This window comes from Triturus cristatus, chromosome 1_1, assembly GCF_964204655.1.
Source record: "Triturus cristatus chromosome 1_1, aTriCri1.1, whole genome shotgun sequence".
Lineage (NCBI taxonomy): Eukaryota > Metazoa > Chordata > Amphibia > Caudata > Salamandridae > Triturus > Triturus cristatus.
Window position 1 is genome coordinate 13,720,912 of NC_140579.1, and position 13,585 is coordinate 13,734,496.

A 13,585-nucleotide genomic window follows, 5' to 3' on the forward strand; every position below is an offset into this window, starting at 1 on the left:
ATTATAGTATTCGCTCTCAGCTGAGCCCGGAGAGCCGGCCCCTTGAGGAATGTTTTGATATTGGATACTATCATATTCATTGCCCTCTAGAATCTTGTCCCATAATGCTTTGCAGTGCCTTTGGTTGGGATTGTATTTTTGCCCATAACTGTGGTGGTCCTAGGAGGATGGGACCACCACCGAATCGCTCAGCATGGTGTGCTCTTTGTGTTCAAGGCGTCTGCTTGGTTCTCTCCCTAGGTTAGGAAGGACACCAAAATCATCACCTCTCTCACTGCTTGCTGTATTTTCATTTTCACTTTTGTGAAATATCTATATGCATTTTTGCATGTAAAGATAGAGTTACTTTTTATTTTATCAAGAGTATGTGAGGTTTCTGTTTTATTAATTGAGATGAGATGGCGGAGCGGAATTCGCAGAGTATTTGTTCAATTACGCAGAATTCCGTGTAGTGGTACTCTGCCAACTACGCCCACCCTTAGTCATCATCCGATCTGGAATCTATCCCCCTTCTTGGAAACAAGTCATCATCAGACCTATTTTGAAAAAACCTAATCTGGATCTTAGAGACTGTAGAAGCTATCGTCCCATCTTTCTGCTCCCTGCTCCAGAAAAGATCCTGAAGTTACATCTTAAATATCAGCTCATGGAAACTGCAGAACATCAATCTTGGTTCAATGATTCGCAGTTTGGATTCAGAAGTCATCATGGTACAGAAACAGCTTTAATATCAGCCACAGACTACATTCACTCGTACGGTGGATGAAGGACAAGGGGTAGTGCTAATTCTCTTGGATCTGTCAGCAGCATTTGGCACCATCTCACCTGATTTGCTGCTGGACAGACTCCGGAGTCTTGGTATCTCACATCAAGCCATGGCCCTCCTGTCCTCATTTCTGGCAGGGAGATCCCAAAGTGTGAATCTAAAATCCATTCACTCAGACTCCTATGTTCAACCTTGTGGAGTCCCGCAGGAATCTTCCTTGAACCCTACTCTCTTTAATCTGTATGTGGCACCCCTTGCAACTGTAGTCCACTCCTTTGGATTGGAGGTGGTGTCATATGCAGACGACACACAGATTATGGGTACCATCCCTAAGGGTCTGGGCTCACTGTCAGAAAATGCCCTTGGATGTATGACCAGAGTGGCAGACTGGATGTCTGCTAACTTCAAACTTAATGGGGAGAAAACCGAAGTGATGATATTCGGATCAGGGGCAGCCAAGTGGAATAGCAGCTGCTGGCCTCAATCTTTGGGATGTTGTCCTGTCCCGAGAGTAAAGGCTAAGAACCTGCGAGTCCTGATGGACACTGAACTTAGTTTCAATATCCAAGTGAATTGTACCATTTCTACATGCTCCTGGCTCATAAAGAGGTTAAAAAACATCATCCCTTTCATCCAGCGATCAGCTAGGATACAGGTAGCACTAGCCATGGTAATGTCCAGACTTGATAACTGTAATGCTCTGTACCTGGCGGCTAATAAGAGCTTACTGCATAAACTCAAGGTACTGCAGAACGCTTTGGCAAGACTCATTCTGGGCAGTCCCAAAAAAAAACTGCCAGGAAGGGTCTGTAATACCTGCACTGGCTTCACACCGAACAACGCATCATTTTAAAATCTCTTTGTATGGTCCATAAATAATTGCACGCTCCCTACCCTCCAAGGCTGAAGACTGTTCTAATGGCACTCTCCCGGCAGACTACTACGCTCGTCACTTCAGAAGCAACTATTGGTACCAGGAACCAAGAAGAGGAAGTGGGGGGATAGGGCATTCTCAATGGCAGCAAGAAAACTCTGGAACTCCCTACCCGTTGCTCTCAGATCTATCCCTCTTTTGCTCCCGTTCAGAAAAGCCCTTAAAACCTGGTTGTTCACAGTCGAACCGTGAGCTGGAGTTCTCTCTCTTTTTTTCTCGATTCCGTGGTATGAGTGGCCTTTCTCTAGCGCCTTGATGCCTTTGGGTGAATGCCGCGCTCTATAAGTATCAAATCCAATCAATGAAATCTGGATGTCTAAGCACCTCAACAAAATCAGGAGTTCATAGCACCACAGTGAAATCAGGAGGTCAAAGCACCTCAAAGATATTGGGGGCGCTATGCGGCACAGACCCTAATGGTGACCAAAGCAACACACTTCTCTCAGATTCTCAGATAGTATCCAGTTCAAAATCGTGAACAACCTCGTCTGGGGGAGCGTTGTTTTGAAGGCATCTCATAATAGAGTCCACATTTGCTGCGACAATTTTCCCCTCAAATTCGGTAGGGTTTATTTTACCCCAGTTTAATCTTACCCCTTTGTTGCGGTTATATTGAATGAGGCGACCATCACCGTTCCCTGCCTGGGCTATTATACTGAGGGAAACGGTGAGGGGATTATGGTCACGGCATTGTTTGGTTCCACCTCAAAGCTGCCAACAAGCGGCCAGCACTTCCTCGAGATGAACATAAAATCAATAAAACTTCCCTTGCCTCCTCCGACATAAGTGGGGCACTGTGTTACAGGGCTAGTGGCCGAGGTATTTATGAGGCCCAGGTCATTTTCAATAATAATGGAATTTAAGTCCCCGCCCTGTGGTGTATGGATAAAATGCGGCTGAGGCTGACCCGCTGAGTCCAGCAGCACACATACTCGTTTGGTGCTATACGTACAGGTGGTGCAGTTGAAGTCCCCCACCCAGAGGATACATAATGGCTGCCACTTCCCTGAAAAAGTGCAAATTTCTGCCTGTAGGGCTTCAATAACATGGCAGCTATTTTGGTCAAAGATGTTATAGTACCAACTCACCACCAATAACTTGACCCGGATCAGGTTGAAAATCAAGATTAGTTGGAACCAGGTTGAGGAGTTAACACCAAAAAGGGCTTGTAAGGACCCATATTTAACTGAAGTTAGCGGCACCAGCCCTCCCTTTGGCCCTTCCTGCCGGTGAAGGTGTTGCATGGACGGTGAAGGAGCGATAACCGTCCAACTCAATGCCGTCCTTATGCCACTTTCCTGGAGGCAGATGATTTCAAAACCCCTAATATACTCTAGCCACACCTCATTGGACAATTTCGGATGAATACCAGCGATGTTCCAGGAAATAAATTTAAATGGGAGAGTGGCGTGTCCCTGATTCGCCGAGCCCACAGATGTAAAGTTAATGGCAGCCATAGTGACAGGAGTTGACAGGCCAGACACCTCTCCTCCGGTGTTATCATTAGGGGTTGAAGTAGGAGTCCGGGAGCGCTTTACAGATTGAGCTATATTCTTGCTAGTGCTAATAGAATTGTACAAAATGGTACCAGATGGCTCTGCGGCAGCTTGCTACCAGTATCAGCAGCATCTGAGTCTCTCTCTAGATTGATGCGTTGTAAACTAGGTCTTCTCGTTTCGACTGAGCTACCCGAACGCACGGGCAGTCACTCGATTTCACTCAAACCAGAGAAAGCATCAAATCTGTTAGGATGGATAAATGGAGAGGACTGGGAGGGGGGAATCTAGTTGGGCGTAGCCATAAGGGCTGTTGTCTCACGATAGTCATGTAAGTCCCCTGGTCGGGAGGATAGAAAAAACCTAGTGGACGAGCCTTTATTAATTCACTAGGTGAATCTCTGAGGTGTTTCAGAGCAAGATGCGCGTACCTAGCATTGCTAAAATGAAGCATGACACAATCCCCAGCCACAGATTTGGCCGTGTGACCCAACCAGCTCACCCGCCTTGCCATGATGATATGTTCAGGCCAGTTTATCTGAGAGGGAATTTTCCTAGAGCACCAATGCGCTGATTTGTTGATAAGGCTCGGACAGCTTTCTTGTTGGCCAGAGGGGAGATGGGGGACCCCTGTCAGGATCAATGTGTACGGTGTGCAATCAGGGGGTAGATTTAAGATGTTGATAGCGCCCCACCCACTTTGGGGACCATGCAATGGGCCATTTGTATTTGTAAAGCCTTGTGGTGGTCTCCCCCCACTTGGAGGGCCAGAGCTAGCTCGATTTGTGATTTGTGATTTGTGACCCCATGACCCCATGTCCCAACTTTCGGTTATCCCCGATGACATTTCTTTTCCACCCAGAGTCCCATAGTGCCGGGGGCGTTAAATTATTGTTGGCGTTACTGAGGGGGAGCTCTTGAGAGGAGGTATGATTGCTTATTATAGGTGGGCTGCTTATAGGGCCCGACCCACTCAGAGAGGCACTAAGGGGAACATCATCTACCCTCTCATCGATGCTCTTTTGTCGGGTGGCCTTGTCATTTTGTTTTTTAGTTGGCGTTATTTTCCCTGAACCATGCAATAATCAGACAAGATGCTCTTAAGTGAACGGGCTCTAAAATGGGTGCCAAGGCCTCTTGTACTACTTTACTGAGTCTTTCAGCGAATGTGTCCGTTACATCCTGTGCAGTAGTTCTTCCTTCTCCAACACGAGATCTACATGGGTGGGTTTGTTTAGTTCTCCTAACCCTTGGTGAGTAGCCCTTCAGTCTATGGTCCACCCCTGCCCCTGCGCCTGCCAGGTCAGTACGCTTACTCTTTCCTCCAGGTGGAATCTGGGCCCCAGTCTCTACCGTGGTTGGGCGAGGGGTAAGCTCAGATCCATCATGTGTGGCACATAAATCACCCCAGCTCAGGATTATAACAGTTTGTGAACGTGGGACTTGTAACCTCTGATCAGTGTCAGTATCAGCCACAGCTGTATGAGAGTTAGAGGGGGTGGGAGCAGATGTGGGGCTAGAGAGTCTTCGCTCAGCCAGTTCTATTTCCTTGTTAAGCTTGAAACACATTTTGCAAGGCAGAGCCGTTCTTCTAAAATGGAGGCAATGTTTCTGCAGTGGCATACATAAACCAGTCGGGGGAGCGGGAGTTCAAGATTCTCAGACCTTTCAGATTTAGCCAAGAGACTTTGGATGTTTTGTCTGGAGCACAAGATCAGCTTGAGAGCAGAGTATCTCCCGGGAAATACAAAATGTGTCGTGGACCGGAACTCGAGGTTCTTAAGTGATTACAGCAACTGGAAGCTGCATAAGAACTACTTCAGAAGGTTTTCCCAGGTATGGGATCCTTTTAAAAATAGATCTCTTTGCAAGCAGACTGACATTTAAGCTGAGGAGGTACTCTTGAGGTGTACGCTTTTCTGTACGTTTGGAAGGGAACTCATGCTTACCCCTTCCCCCCTTTTGCAATGATTCAGAGGGTACTTCAGAAGGTCAGACAGGAAAGATGCTCACTTGTGCTAATAACTTCCTTTTGGCCATGCCAGGCATGGTTTCCATTGACCCAAGAATTAGCTTGCAACATTCCCTTCTTTCTTCCTGCTGAGCAAGACCATTTAAGACGTGGATGGAGGACAACATCCTCTAATTCTGGCAGGTACTTTGAACCTTCTTGCCTATAGAATATCAGGAGATCTCGGTAAATGTCAGTCCTTTCAGGAAGAGCTGAGGAACTCCTGGGGGAGTCCTGGGCCCCGGGAACCTGCAGTAGACACAAATTAATTTTGTGTACATCGATACGTTTGTCGTGTAGATTCTACCAATCCGTAGGGCCTGCGCATTGTTCCGACAACATAAACAAAGCGCTTGGTGTCAAGACTGATTCTGGACACCCACGCAGGATATGTTGGTCTATAGACCAGCCATCCCACAGTGCCACCGTCAGCCCCCTAACCTAACAGGGAGCAACCACTGAACATGCTAACCCTGACCCCTCAGGGATCGTGGAAAAAAGGTACAGAACGTTTCACTCAGTCACTCGTGCTCACCTTATTCTCAGAGAAATATACAGACAATACACAGTGGATGCCTAGGCGAGACCTAAAAAAAAGGGGGGGGGGGATAAAAAAGTGGAAATTAGTGATTGCCTTCCTTATGGGAATATGTTAAGTTTGGATGTAGCGGTTATGTTCTATTAAACAATATTATAATGAATACTATGTTTTATCTAGATCAATACTTATTATCTCATGTTATAATTGCTGTTTGACTATGGCAACATTTTTATTGAGAGGGAGCATTAACATCTTCTCTTACTTTCAGATAACGTCCAACAGTTAATTTCCGGATCGGATTGTCTTCTTGGAGAACATTTGTCATTGCTGGAGTTTTTCTGTATCCTTGTTCTCCCATGAAGCTTCAGTTGTCTGATTCTCTACCGTTGTCCTTGGAATCGTTTTTATCTTTGTTTAAACATGAAAGAGTTTCTCACCGCATTTGACAGAGGCAGACTGTGATGTGAATGAGCCTATAATATTCTTTGAAGGTTCTGTTATGAAACAGTTTTCTTTATGATGTATGACCTTTAAGTGGCTGTGTGGAGTTGCATTAAAGGAATAATGCATAATGTTAGCCTCCGTATCTTTAATGAAATTCAGATTCTCTTGTCATCTAATTAGGAGAATCGCTAATCCCTGGCTCACCTATGTCCAGCAAGCCTTTCATGACCTTGGTAAGCCTAACCTTTTTAATTCATCACTCAATATTGACGCTTACGCCAAGGGGACCGTAAAGACCTTATTTTATAAGTCTCTTTATGATGGTAGAATAGCAAGATCTCTAGGTGTAGGTATAGACACTGATTTAGACTACTGGCCAAGTGGAACCATATTTACTGCGGATCAGACACCCTGAATATAGATTGGATCTTACACGCCTGAGATTATACACAGTGCACTTCCTAGTTGCCTTTCCGTTAATAGGTTGTTCGTCTACTTCCCTGACTTGCTGCCCGTGCGACACCCTCTGACCGCAATCACTGACTCATTTTATGTTTTTGGGAGATTGTATAGTACCAGGAAAAAATGTTTCCTGTGACTTACTTTAGCAATACCAAGGTATTTTATCTCATAAAGAAGAACTGTGATTTCTACAGCGTCTAGACACAGATTCTACCTGCTATTCCGTGATTAGCTATATTCGTTGAGCGTTAAGGATCAGAAGTATGCTCTCGGGAGAAGGCCAATGTTAAGGGTCTTTACCTGCTTATTTATTTGCTTTTTAAAAAGTATTATTTGATGTAGCAAACTTTATAACCGAGGTAGAGGCCCGCTCCTTCCTTATAACAGAGGGGACCCTTTTATGAGGTTTTTATTATTAGATTAATGCTGAGAGAGTCCCCCGGTCTGTATCGCGCCCTTACCTTCATGGCACTTTGAACATGCAGATTGTGCAATACTATACATTATGAAATGCCCTTGTATATGCCATGAAATTCATCTCTGTATTATGTAGATGTTCTTAATGTGTTTTTAGACAGTTTTATTAAAATTTGCTTTTATGGTCAAAACTGACCGAATAAAGTGTATGACTGCCTGAAATAAAAACTAAATCTTAATTAATAATGACCGATTACCACCAACGTGCATCCAGGCTTGATATATTCAATAATCCGGAAACTAAAATTGTAAATCTTTCCCAAACAGATAATTTGCTACATCAGAAACTGAAAAAAATACGATGGCATGTTTCTTAAATATCTACACAGATTCATTAAGATAGTTTGTAATATATTGGGATTGATACTAAAAGGCTTATTCTGTGTCTAGTCCAGGATAGTAAATTTTGCAGATTTTCCCGCACATTTTAGTGAAGCGAAATGTGAATGGGAAAAGTACTTGAAAAGACAGACAATCTGTGAAACTATGGCTCAGGTTTACAAAGATTTTCAGTCGAGTTACTTTCTTAACTCAGACCTGAAACAAAATCCAGGTTGATATTTAGAAACCAACACAAATGAAAATTTGTAACTAAAAGTAATGCAACGCGGCACGCGGCACTGCACTGCATTACGTTGCATCTAGAGGGCATCTCATTGGTGGTATATGTGCATCAAATCAAATCAAATCAAATCAAATCAAATCAAAGGAAATTTATATAGCGCAACATATCACTCAGAAGAGTCTCATGGCGCTGCAGACTGCTCAAGAGGGCAAAGACCAGGCTAAGTAACATATAGCCAGGTTTTCAGCTGTTTACAAAAGCTACCATGTTCTTTTATGGTACGTAGATGGAAAGGTAGTTTATTCCAAAGAGTCGGTGCAAGAAAGGAAAATTAACGGCCTCCTTGTCTAGCAGTATTATTCTCAGCGGAGTTAGTAATGCCACGTCACTAGAACGCAGCCTTCTAGCCGGCTGATACCATTTCAACTTTTTTCGCCAGTATTTTGGGCCAATTCTGTAAATAGACTTATGTGTAAGACACAATACTTTGAAGTGGATTCGTTTTTTAATCGGGAGCCAATGGAGAGTATTCAAACAGGCCGCCGAAGGTGATCTGTGTGGACGGTCCAGGACCAGTCTCGCAGCAGTGTTCTGTAGAACCTGGAGTTTTTCCGTGAGATCTTCATTTATGGATAACAATAGAGCATTGCCGTAGTCTATGCTATTCGTGATCAGTCCTTGAGTCAGGGGTTTACGCGCCTCCACGGGGAGCCATCTAAAAACCTTTCTGAGACTGCGCATGACGCCGAAGCAGGTCCCTATAACGTGCTTAACATGGTTGCGCATAGATAGGCAGTCATCCATCTGAAAGCCTAGATTTCGGACTGTTTTCTTCGGAATAGGAGAAATTCCGAGCTCAGAAGGCCACCAGTCCTGTGACCAATAATTACTGGCTTTTCCAAAAAGCACGATCTCTGATTTGGCCCCATTTAGCTGAAGATGGTTTGATCTCATCCAATTATCAACACAGATGAGACAGTGCTTAAAATGCTTTTTTGTATCACTTGGGTCGGGGCCAAAAGTGACCAAAATCTGCGTGTCATCCGCATAGGATATGACATCAAACCCGTGTGATCTAATTACTTCAGCCAAAGGGGTCATATAAAGGTTAAAAAGAGTCGGGCTTAAAATTGTCCCCTGAGGAACTCCCATTTTCATTGGCTTCGCACTGGAAACAAAGTTTCCCAGCTGGACAGCAGTGGTGCGCTCGGATAGGTAACTGATGAACCACCTCAAAGCATTTCCCCTGACACCAACCTCCCATAATCTTTGCTCAAGAATCTTATGGGAGATGGTGTTGAAAGCCGCAGAAAGGTCGAGCAGGACAAGCACAGCAGATTGGTGTTTGTCAAGTGTCAATCTGATGTTGTCGGTGACCTCGACCAATGCCGTTTCTATACTATGTGCTGCCCGAAAACCGGACTGAGAGGGGTCCAGAAGTTCGTACCTCTCCAGATGTCCCACCAGTTGCTGATTTATAATGGATTCCAGTGCTTTTCCAAAATATGGGAGCAGTGAAATGGGACGATAATTCAAGAGTACCTTAGGGGCTGCTGTTGGTTTCTTTAAAATTGATCTGACACTAGCTACCTTCCAAACAGAAGGGAACACCGCATCAGCCAAAGATTGGTTAAAAAGTGCAATCAGACTGTCGAGGACAGTAGGTGCAATTAAGGAGAAATATTTAGTAGGGATAACGTCAGCCGGGGAGCCGGACTTTATTTTCTGCATAGCAGAAATAACAGTTTTTTGATCACATTCGATAAATTTGACTAGAAGGCCCGATGGATTTGATAAGAAACAGGGTCGTTCAGTTAGATGACTATCGTTGGGTATAGGGGGAAAAGTCTTTTGGATAGTCATGACTTTTTCTTCGAAGAAATTTGACAACGAATCCGCCCAATCTTGAGACACGGGTATGGTAGGTGGGCTTGTGGAGGTTGTGAAATCTTTTAGAATGAGAAAGAGTTCTCTAGAAGAGTTCTCTGCCCTAGTTATTCGGTTCAACAAATAGGATTTTTTTCCCTGTTTTATTTCATTCATGTACAGGTGGTGCAGTTTTTATAACTTTCCTCATTTGCAAGGCTTCTGTTTTTCCGCCATAATCTTTCGGCCCTTCTACATAGGTTTTTAGTAATTTTTAATTGATCAGTAAACCAAGGGGCTGTTTTTGCCTTAGAATTGGCCTTTTTAAAAGGGGCAATTTTATCAAGAGTGGCCAGAATGTCTTCATTCAAGTTTAACGCCCTTAGATTAGTGCCGATTTCTGCAACTTTATGGTTTGCGCTAAAGTGTTTTTGGAAAAGATGGGGAGTAATCTTACTCCAAGATCTGCGTAGGACAGTTTCGTTTTGCAGATTATTTTTCCCTATTGAAACCGTGGGGATGATAAATTTCAGTAGGTAGTGGTCGGTCCATATCAGTGCTTCTGGAGGTTCCATAACAATGTCAGGTATATTAGTGAACAGAAGGTCTAGAGTATGCCCCGCTTGGTGAGTAGAGCCATCAACCAGCTGTGCAAGACCTAGCGAACTCATATTTGTAATTAGTTTGCTCGTATCAGGGTTTAATAATACCTCTGCATGGTGATTAAAATCGCCAATCAGGAGAAAGTTATCCGTGGATAATACGTGTGGTGCTATAAACTCTACTATTTGGTTGGAAAAATTGCCTTTAACACCATGAGGTCGATAGACCAAAGCTGCTCTCCAGGTACCATTTAAGAGACCGCTAATCTTAACGGCACATATTTCCATCTGAACATTCATTATATTATCCAGAATTGTGATTGCTAAGGTGTCTTTGTGAGCTATTAGTATACCACCCCCTCTTTTTCCTTTTCTGTCAACTCGAATGATTTTATATTGTGAGGGAAAGGCGACATATATATCTGGGCCAGCATCTGCGTGGAGCCAGGTTTCAGTGATGAAACATATGTCAGGGTTATTTGAATCCAATATATCCCATACCTCAGTTGAGTGTTTGGGAATAGAACGATCATTTAAATAGATCACCTTAAGGAGGGGGTTTTGTTTACCACAACAATGAGGACGTTTTGGGGTCCTGCGACGAAGAGGAGCAGAAGAACGCCATATGTCCTGGACCTTAGACGGATCGGTTTCCCATGTGCCGGAAAAGCTACCTGCATAGGGCTGTAAATCTTTAATCTCTTGGCTCGTATATTGATAAAACCCATATTTCTAACAGCGCACTAAGATAACGGAAATAGGGCACTAGGACAGGATTAGTAGGGTGCTAATACAGTATACCATCTAAAATTACCATAGTACCTGGCTCCTGGCTGCGGTCAGGCGCGGACGGGCGCAGACGGGCTTGCCTTTGGCGCGCCTTTGGCGCGCCGCTGCGTGCGTCCGCGCCCTAGCCGGAACTAAGTAGGGAGGAGGGGGTGCAGGCTGAAGCGCTAACCTTCAGGTTCCGGTGTCAACCGGAAGTGAGTACCAGCCCCGATGACCCTCCGCTCAATCTTCACCAGCCGTGACGGAACGGGGTCAGGGGCAGCTAGGCAGGGCAGAGCAACAGTTTGCATGAGTACAATACTGTTTCAATGGTTTAAAAACAAATGTGCAAATATAGCATACATCGAAATGTGCAAAGTGTGCAAAGTGTGCAAAACAGGCAATTTTAAATTTAAAAATCTTTCATGAGCAGATAGACACTTTAAAAACTTTCTATTTCACGAGCTGAATACTAGAAATAGTGCATATATGTGCATCTGCCCATGGATTTGGATGCAAATCAATATCTACAAAATATTGTAGACATATATTTGCTCAAATATATTGTGCCTCCCTAAAGCTGACGTAACAAGGAGACTTATTTTTTATTGCTTCTCGTTTTCCCTCTTTGCTTGTGTGAACACAAACAGAAAGGTAATTGCATTAAAAGCATAGTTTTTGCACAGGATTGGGCGCTCCCTGCACAAAACCATGCTGATGACACCACAGACATCCTTGGACGATGGCACAATGGCGCCTTCGTTGGCGCATGCGTGCTGAAAGCGCTGCCACAGGTATGCCAGGGCACACATATCTACATCTTTCTTCATATGGCGCAGTTCTGTTCGCTCCAGTTCAAGTAAAGCGGTGCCGCCACTTTGCTTGCTGTCCTGCGCTGCATCAACTACTTGTGAATCAGGGTTTGGGGGGCAGGGTTATTCCTCATTCTAAGCAGAGACTCTCCGAATGAGAAGCACTGTTGTAAAACCTGCCCCTGCGGCCCCCACTGTGCAGGGGCCCCAACACTTCGGAGGGGCCCCCATTCATCCCAAAGATAGTGAATATCACATTCTCCGGGGGGGGTCATCATTTTGTGTGACGTCACTGATTAGGCTCCAGCACCCAGGGAAAGCTCCACCCTTCAGTATAGGTCTGCACCGGATGCAGCACTGAGGCACCAACATCCGGGCATTCAGCCTTAGACAGTAACACCAATGAGATCAGTAATTACTCTGGACAGAAGAAGCTCATGAATGGAGATCAAAATGATTTCTTTTAACTGTTGTTGAGATTCTAGAGTTAGGAAAAGAAACCACATATGATCACTGGGTAAAACAGGCGTCACTCACCTGCGAAGCGCCGGGCTCGTGTCCAGTCTAAATATGAACAGAGAACAAATTCAACTCAGACTAATGCTGAAACAATTTACCATAAATTTACAAAACTGCAAGGAATACATTATTGAAATATGTAAGTTCTTTCTCAAGTAACGTTTCACTCACCTATTAAATAGGAAGAAAATACATGTATTTAAAAACCTCTGGATAATTTGAAAAATTAGAGAGCTAGATAGCTATTGATTATTGTATCGAAATGGAAAATACTTGTGCTTTTAGAAGCAACATTCGATTGACTGCTAGTGTGTATAGTGGTGCCATTGGCCAGGTCTATGACGACAGCAGGGTATGTGATATGTCTCAAAATACAATAAATTGGATGTAAAAAGTTGGTCCCCTAACTGAAATTAGTAGCTACAGAAGAGCTGAGAGACAGACTGACTTATGTGTAGGGTCACATCACTTAATGTGAAATGTCCCCGTTCCCCTGGGGCGAAGTTAAAAAACTTTTTTCCATTTGTGTGTTATTTAGTAAGCTGTGGGAGTGTTATCCTCGACTGCTTTCTATGAAATATGGAATATGAACTCAATGGAAATGTTAACCAGTGTTTTTGTAAATAGTTTTACATGTCATGTTAGGGTTGGGCTTGTTTTATTGCCCATGGACTTTTACATTTTAGATTTGAAGGAGAATCGCATTTGCTGTCTGTGAAGGTTTATGGGCCGATAGACACATATGGACAAGAGAGCGGGTTATCTTTTGATTGTGGAACTCTTTGCCCAGCGTTGCTTCCTTCACTCACTTCAGGCAGGGTGGAGCCCTTTCTACCACAGGAGGGGGTTACAGAGGAGGGGGTTACACTGAAAGAGGGGGCTCATGGGGTGCATTCCTCAGTGTGCAGGGCCCCGGCCCGCTCTTTACATTACCAATCAATCTGGCCCAGATTATTATCATATTGCCAAATGCCAATAACCACTGGGGCACATCAGACGCATGACGTGGATGAGCTGATGAGTGTTGTGAAGGAGGGAGAGCAAGGACAGAGAATTGGAATCCCCATGGAGACAAGGATCCTTGAAATGTCATTCTTAATTGTCCTCCTCGACCTGCACTACAAGCAAATCAAGTTTAAAACCTGAAACCATTGAGCAAAACTCTCTCTCTCTCACTCTCTCCCCCTCTATCTCTCTCCTCTCCCTCTCCTTCTCTCTCTTCCTCTCTCTCTCTCTCCTCTCCCTCTCTCTCTCTCTCTCTATATATATATATAATATATATGTGTATATGTATACATATATAGGTACATCTATATATACAT

General features: G+C 44.1%; 1 protein-coding gene across 1 annotated transcript in view; it reads right to left on the reverse strand.

The window, feature by feature from the left end:
* LOC146869133 (E3 ubiquitin-protein ligase TRIM39-like) overlaps nt 1-13,585 on the reverse strand; it is a 122,653-nt gene that overhangs the window by 35,361 nt on the left and 73,707 nt on the right. The window contains exon 8 of the mRNA XM_085630014.1: nt 12,282-12,308. Coding sequence (XP_085486140.1) covers nt 12,282-12,308 — 27 coding nt within the window. The remainder of the gene's footprint in view (nt 1-12,281; nt 12,309-13,585) is intronic.